The sequence below is a fragment of the Meleagris gallopavo genome, chromosome Z (assembly GCF_000146605.3).
Source record: "Meleagris gallopavo isolate NT-WF06-2002-E0010 breed Aviagen turkey brand Nicholas breeding stock chromosome Z, Turkey_5.1, whole genome shotgun sequence".
Lineage (NCBI taxonomy): Eukaryota > Metazoa > Chordata > Aves > Galliformes > Phasianidae > Meleagris > Meleagris gallopavo.
Window position 1 is genome coordinate 23,952,989 of NC_015041.2, and position 7,496 is coordinate 23,960,484.

At 39.3% G+C, this 7,496-nt stretch overlaps 1 protein-coding gene across 1 annotated transcript in view; it reads right to left on the reverse strand.

Moving 5' to 3' along the window:
• Positions 1-3,128: 3,128 nt before the first annotated feature.
• LOC104914990 (pentatricopeptide repeat-containing protein 2, mitochondrial-like) overlaps positions 3,129-7,496 on the reverse strand; it is a 5,136-nt gene continuing 768 nt past the window's right edge. Inside the window, 5 exon segments of the mRNA XM_010725595.2 lie at positions 3,129-3,274; positions 3,277-3,433; positions 4,729-4,842; positions 5,158-5,232; positions 6,770-6,883. Of these exon segments, the coding sequence (XP_010723897.2) occupies positions 3,210-3,274; positions 3,277-3,433; positions 4,729-4,842; positions 5,158-5,232; positions 6,770-6,883 (525 nt within the window). The 3' untranslated portion in view covers positions 3,129-3,209.

Below are 7,496 nucleotides of genomic sequence, written 5' to 3' on the forward strand. Positions count from 1 at the left end.
CAGCCTGTTCCAGTGCTCCGTCACCCTCACCGTGAAGAAGTTCTTACGCACATTCGTGTGAAACTTCCTATGCTGCAGCTTATGTCCGTTTCCCCTCATCCTGTCTCCACGTACCACTGAAAAGAGACTGGCCTCACCGCTATGGCCGCCACACCTCAGATATTTAGAAACCTGGATCAGGTCCCCTCTCAGTCGTCTTTTCTCAAGGCTAAACAGACCCAGTTCACTTAGCCTTTCTTTATAGGGGAGATGCTCCAGGCCCTTCACCATCTTTGTGGCCCTCCGCTGGACTCGTTCCAAGAGATCCCTGTCTTTTTTGTACTGGGGAGCCCAGAACTGCACACAGTACTCCAGATAAGGCTTACCAGGGCAGAGTAGAGGGGGAGGATCACCTCCCTCGACCTGCTGGACACGCTCTTCTTAATGCACCCCAGAATGCCATTGGCCTTTTTGGCCACGAGGGCACACTGCTGGCTCATGGCCAACCTGTCGTCCACCAGGACGCCCAGGTCCCTCTCCCTCTCTGCAGAGCTCCTCTCCAGCAGCTCATCCCCCAGCATGTATTGGTGCATGCAATTATTCCTCCCTAGGTGTAAGACCCTACACTTGCTTTTGTTGAACCTCATCCGGTTTCTTACTGCCCAGCTCTCCAGCCTGTCCAGGTCTCGCTGAATGGCAGCATAGGCTTCAGGCGTGTCAGCCAATCCTCCCAACTTGGTATCATCAGCAAACTTGCTGAGGGTGGCCACTATCCCCTCATCAAGGTCATTGATGAAGATGTTGAACAAGACCGGACCCAGCACAGACCCCTGGGGGACACCGTTGGTTACAGGTCTCCAGCCAGACTCTGCACCATCAACGACGACCCTCTGCGCTCTGCCAGTCAGCCAGTTCTCAACCCACCTCACTGTCCACTCATCTATCCCACACTTCTCAGCTTTGTTATAAGGATGTCGTGGGAGACAGTATCAAATGCCTTTCTAAAATCAAGGTAGACTACATCTACCGCTCTTCCCCCATCCACCCAGCATGTGACAGCATCATAGAAGGCCACCAGGTTGGTCGAGCACGACTTCCCCTTGGTGAACCCATGCTGACTACTCCTGATAACCTCCTTTTCTCCCAGTTGTCTGGAGATGGTATCCAGCACAAGCTGTTCCATCACCTTTCCAGGGACAGAGGTGAGGCTGACAGGCCTATAATTACCCGGATAAGTCCTGAAAGAAATTCCAGCGGAAGCCAATTAGAACTGTAAAAAATCTGTAAACTCCTAAATTATGAGTGAAACTACAAGTCATATAACATTATAATGAATATTCTAAAATTTAGTAATTCCAAAAATCAGGTATATTCTTAGACTAATGTAAGTAGTATTTTACCTGCGCACTCATAAAAGCATGCACACATACAACAAAAATCTGATAAAAACTTCAAATTATTCTTCACTTCCACATGCAATTCTAACCACTGCATAGCATTATCTAATGCATTTTAATATAAACAAGACACATCAATAATGAAAAGAAGTTCCCCTCAGTACCTCAGAAAGAAACTTGCTTTGGTCCCTCTTGCTCTTCTGCATGGATGTGTTCTTGCTTTTTCATAGCAATTCACTGGCTTCAACAAAGCATCAAATAGCTTCAGCACAGATGAGATGTCCCTACCTGGAGAGTACCAAGCAGGGTTCCACTCCTCCTTAGGTTCACATATCTGCCATGTTCTGTATCAACAGGTTAGCTGCCCTGTACATAAATATTCTAAAAGCACCCAGGCACCAGATAGGCTACTGCTGTTTTCAATTTCTTCTATTCTGGAATGTGGACGAGAAGATATTTTTGGGTACAGAATTCAGTTTCAAAACAGCTTTTTACAAGTTTCTAGACCTAAGTACATACAGCTTAGTTGTTAATGCTGGGTGAACATGAATCTTCATTGTACTGCTTTTATGATCACTTTCTCTGAGTGACTTACACAGATGAGAAATAATTCTAATCTAAAAAGTGATTACACTTACTCTAAGCAACTTGTAAGGACTTAATTGCAAATGTGTCTCAAGATACGATTATCTTGATAAACCTTAAATCAGCAAATTTGAAGGAAACGGTATGTGTGGCCACTTGCTCTGAAAACTTCTGTTGAGGAATCTCCTTCAAGTGACAAAACAGCATATAGTTACCATGCTACCTCTCATGAAACCATTTAATAAACAAAGAAACAAAATCCAATATACTGACATATTGCTTCTGGAGAGAAAAAAAAAAAGATTTTAAGGTACACCAAAGATGCTTGCTTTCCTCTGTGATTTTCTTGTGACAGAATTTGAAAAAAACACTTTATGTACTTTGATATTTCCTCGTCTAGGCTTTGGCTGTGAAGAAGGTTACAAAACACTACATCAGGCACCAGCTCAGGCCTCCCAGGGCCCCATCCAATCTAGCCTTGAGTGCCTCCAGGGATGGGGCATCCACAGCTTCTCTGGGTAGCTTGTGCCAGTGCCTCACCATCCTCTGAGTAAAAAAACTTTCCCCTGACATCTAATTTAAATCTCTCAACTTTTGGTTCAAAATTATTCCCCCTTGTATTACTATCTATGTGAAGTTTCCCTCCTGCCTGTAAATTCTATTTAAGTAGCAGAAGACTCCTATCAGGACTCCCCTGAGCCTTCTCTTCTCCAGGCTGAACAAACCCATCTCCCTCAGCCTCTCTTTCTGGGAGAGATTTCAGTCCTCAGAGCATCTCTGTGGCCTTCATGTGGACCCATTCCAAAAGCTCTATATCCTTCCTGTGCTGGGATCCCCATCATGGACTCAGTACTTCATATCATCAGCAAACTTCCTAAGGGTGCACTCAGTCCCACTACCCAGATCATTGATAAAGATGTTGAGAAGAGCACTAGTTCCAAGATAGACAGCGCTCTTCATTTGCCTCTAACTGGACACAGAGCTGTTGAGCACAACCCTCTGGCTGTGACCCTGATTTAAGTTTTTGAGGAAAAACTTCAAATTATTCTGATCACTCATTTTCTGAATAAAAACCCAGCATAAGGGCATATTTTAGGATTAAAATTCAAATAAAAAATCTGTATGATCTAAATTTGTAATTTAGTTTCAGACAAGAAACTTAAACAATTTCCCACAGTGCAGAAGGGAAGAAGACATTTTATTCAAACATGCTTCTAGGTGACATTAGTTCAGTTTAGCAATATTGAGCTATTCTAACAGTAGATTTGACCGAAGCAGTTTAGCAGCCTGATAACTCAATTGTTTTTTATTAAAAGTTTTGTTGGAATCTTCTTTGAACTAGGAATCTGGAAAAGCATGTCTTCCAGCGTGCACGTGGTTATCCGTCCTGAAGCTTGTAGTTTGGTATAAATATCTCTTAATTTGGCAGAAAATTCAGGGTTTTTTTCCATCTTTTCCCTGGCTGTGGCCAGCTGAGGAGGGGAAAATAATACACTGTTACAATTCAGCCAGCAAAGATGTCAATCAAAAACCATACTGAAGACAAAGGAAAAACCCATAACCCAGCTTAACATGCATAGCTAGTGGAATGGCTTCTAAGAAAAGGAATTTAAGCAGTACACACATACATGAGCAGGCAATACTGGAAATGCACTAGATAGCTATTAGAGAAAGTTTATTATATTAAAACTTTCTATAAGTAGTACAATCTTTTTTGCAGACCTAGAGCAAACTAAGACAATTGTTTTCTATTTAAACACAGGCAACACAAGTGCTTCCGAAAATCTATTTTCCAAATAAGCACAATTATCATTATTATTCAATATGAAGCTAAATGTATAGTTCAAATCAGTAAGTCATACAAAAGAACAATGGAAATTTCAGTAAACTATGCCATACATGGAGTATAAGCTAAAGAATGAATGAATCTCTTAAAAAAATTTAGTAAACTACTGTAAAAGGAATGGGCTAAGACAAATGCTTGGTTTTCCTAAGAACTGTTACAAATTTTCAGAAATACAACACTGACGCATGCAGTTTTTATTGCCACAAATATCCATTAACTATGCTTTGAAAGTTGTACTTCCTTTTTACCTACTGCTTATGTATCAATTATTCTGCTATGAAGCAGCACTAAAGGGATAATTATTTAATTATTAGCACAATCTTAAAATACATTGTTCCGTACGTGTTCAAAATGAGCACACTAATAAATTTCAGAAAAAAAAGAAGCAGTGCTGCCAAGCTGAAAGGACTTCTTTCATACACACATTTCCTTCTTAGTGACCAGTACTGTAAAGGAAGCTATCATCTCCTATATCACACTTCTCTGCATAGCATCAGAAATGTTTGCAAATGCTACTATGTAATACAATATGAGGGTGATCAGGACTTTATTCTCATTTTTACATCAAATGCCAGCATATAAAGCAAGGGAATAAATTATTTAAGGCCACTAGGGAACTCTTCATCTTCTCTCAGTTGAAATTCGAGCTAGATTCTCAATAAAAAGGGAAGTAGACAGCTAAGTACTTTGCCCAACAGCACAATAAACCAGCCAGCTGGTTTGGCATCTGAATGTATCAGAAACAAAACAGTTTTAGTAGGATGTACTCAGAAACCGGAAGCTCTGTAACTCACTAGCATAGCTTATCTAAGCACCCAAGACCTTCCCTCAGACTTGCCTTACCACCCCTAGGCCCGCATCCCCAACCAGCACACATCTATCATCATACTTGCCTGATTCAGTTCATTATTGTATACTTACCACTTGCTCAGAAAATTCGATTTTTTTCACAAAGGGAGGAGTATCTACATCCATTGCTGCCTCTAAAGTCTTTATTACTTCTTCTAGCAAACCAGATCTGAGCTGGACAAGAACCTTGAAAGTAAAATTAAATATACCCACAGAATAATCATAACAAAGAAAGCCTTAAAAGAAAATATTTGAGGAAAACATAATGAATGAAAGAATGACCAAAATACTTTTCTAGATGCTGGGCTGATAAAATCCATTAATTGTGAAGGCAGACAGAATGGTCAATTTCCACATAATTTTTTGCTTTGTTTTGTTTTGTTTTGCAACTGAAACTTGGAAAGAGAACCTGGAGCCTTCAGCTGCTCTGCACATGAGAGTTGTTTGCCTATTAGAGCATATTTATATTATAAAACTCTAATACAAAGCAAGTATACTTACCTTAAGGTTACTGTATAGCTTATTCTCTGTTTTCCTTATCTGAGAACAATAAAATTGGGCTTGTGCTATATCATCCTGAAAAGGAATTAAAAATAATTAAAAAAAAATACAGCTAAATATGTGACACATTCCCACAATAAAAGCCTAAGTAAAACAAGAAGCTCTTACAACTTCTCATTTAAACACAAAAGCATCTACAACACTTTCACCAGGTCCTACAGCCCCATATAGCATCCAGTCTGTGAAAGAAATACTCCACACTGGAGTTTGCATGTTAGCTAGCTCTCCAGCATAGCAAACAGTATTTTCAAATTTTACTTCTTAGATCAGCAGGCACATGCATTCATGTAATCAACACCGAGCACAAGTTCACCTTAAAAATAGAAGAAGTACATCCAAGCATGGACTTCGGCACATGTCAGAGTACTTAAATGAAGTGCAAGACATGATTAGTGGATATCAATTCTGCCCAGCATTTTTAACTTTTAGGATATGCACGCTTAAAGTATCACATCTGTAACACCAACTGATTTGTACGGACACTTACACATTACACTGACATATACAAGGGATCAAGAGACATCTTATTCAAAGCAAGATTAAAGATGCCAATGAGCATGAAGTTTTAGGAATAGTTAAGTGTAATCTGGATCATTAATCTGTTTACAAAACAGTAATTTTAGCTAAGTTTTATAGATATAAAGTACTAAGGATATTTCATGTTGTTTCAGAAACAGAGATTTTGGTTTTTAACCCCAATGTTAATCAGAAGACCATCATACCACCATGCAAATGAACAGATAAACTTCAATGACACTATTGTTCAGCTGTGCTGTTCATACAGAGATTATGCAAAAAAATCAAAGAATGCATAACAAAGCTTTAACCTCTTATTTCATTCATCCAAAACATCTACCAATATCAAATCTCTAGTTCTTTTAGACACTCACAGTCTGATCTCTCTTTAGATATGCAAGAGAGAATGTTCATAATTTCCTCAAAATGTACACACAGGTTAACGGCAGAAGAAACAGCATACATAAGGATTTCCTAACTCTCATTCTCCTGTTCAGTCTTTTGCTCTGATCTGCTTCAAGTCAATGCTTGGGCACTTGAGATATATGGAAAATCTCACCTTGAAGCAACATGCTAGTAAGGACAGGCCATCTCTGAAACAAAAGGGCAATACATATCCCTGTCCTTGAATTTGCCTCTACAGATAAACATTTTGAAGAGCTTACTCACGAGTATTTAAAATTATTTTTATCCAATTTGAAGGAAATCATTACTAAGTATCAACATCTGCAGGACTGGGCCATGGGTATATCAAAAACCACTAGCCCAACTTTCTTCTACTTTGTAAGAAAATTCTATGTCTAATTTCAGCGGAAAAATGCATCTATGTATTAGACTCAAGACACAGGCTGCAGAATTTTGACATTCAGTTTATGTGGGAGTTACCTATAACCCTTTCTTCAGGACCATAAAACTTATAGTACTTAAAATAATTGCCTAGATCAGTTACGCTTTCTCTTTGTTAGCTTTCTTCACCTGACTGTCGTAAAACAAAATAACCTTTCGAGGTATAAATCAAAAGAAAAGGACACTATACCTGCTTCAGAGCAGATGCCACAGCAAAGTAGAATGCTCTCAGTGGTAATGTGTCACCTTTTAGCTGTGCTTCTTCAAGCAGTTTTGCAGAGATTTTGCAAGACTCCAGGCTGCCCTATGTAGAAATTTCATACATAAGTTGCCTTTGTCAATCATGAAATTACTGTAGGCAAGTGCAGTGACATTCAGAAGGCATTCAGAAGTAAATGCACTTTAAGGCCAGCAAGGCAATCTGTGTCTGAACCAAGGAGATTCTGTATTTCCTGAGATACACAACACCAAAAGATGATATTTAGTGCTACAGCGCTCAGAAGAGGGTAAAAATAACCACCATTTCATTCCTTTGATTGTTTTGGCTTCTACAAAAGAGACAACAATCCCTGGCAGTCAGCTAAAAGCAACATTTTCAATTTTCCTACCATTCCCAAATCAGGAAAAAGACTGACTTTTTCTAATTCTAATTCTAAGCTATTCTAAAAGGGTAGTTAATGAAGATCAGTGTTTTCCAAACATTAAATTAATCAGCACCATTGTATTACAGAAATCTGCACACAAGTAAATTTGAATATTCAGCAATTTTGAGCCTCTCTCTTAAGGATTACTTTTGGCAAGATGTTTCCAAAGTAGACACTCTAATGTAATGTAATCTCATGAGAGCAGTGGACAGTAGGGACAGGGAGGTGATTGTCCCCCTCTACTCTGCTCTTATGAGGCCCCATCTGGAGTAC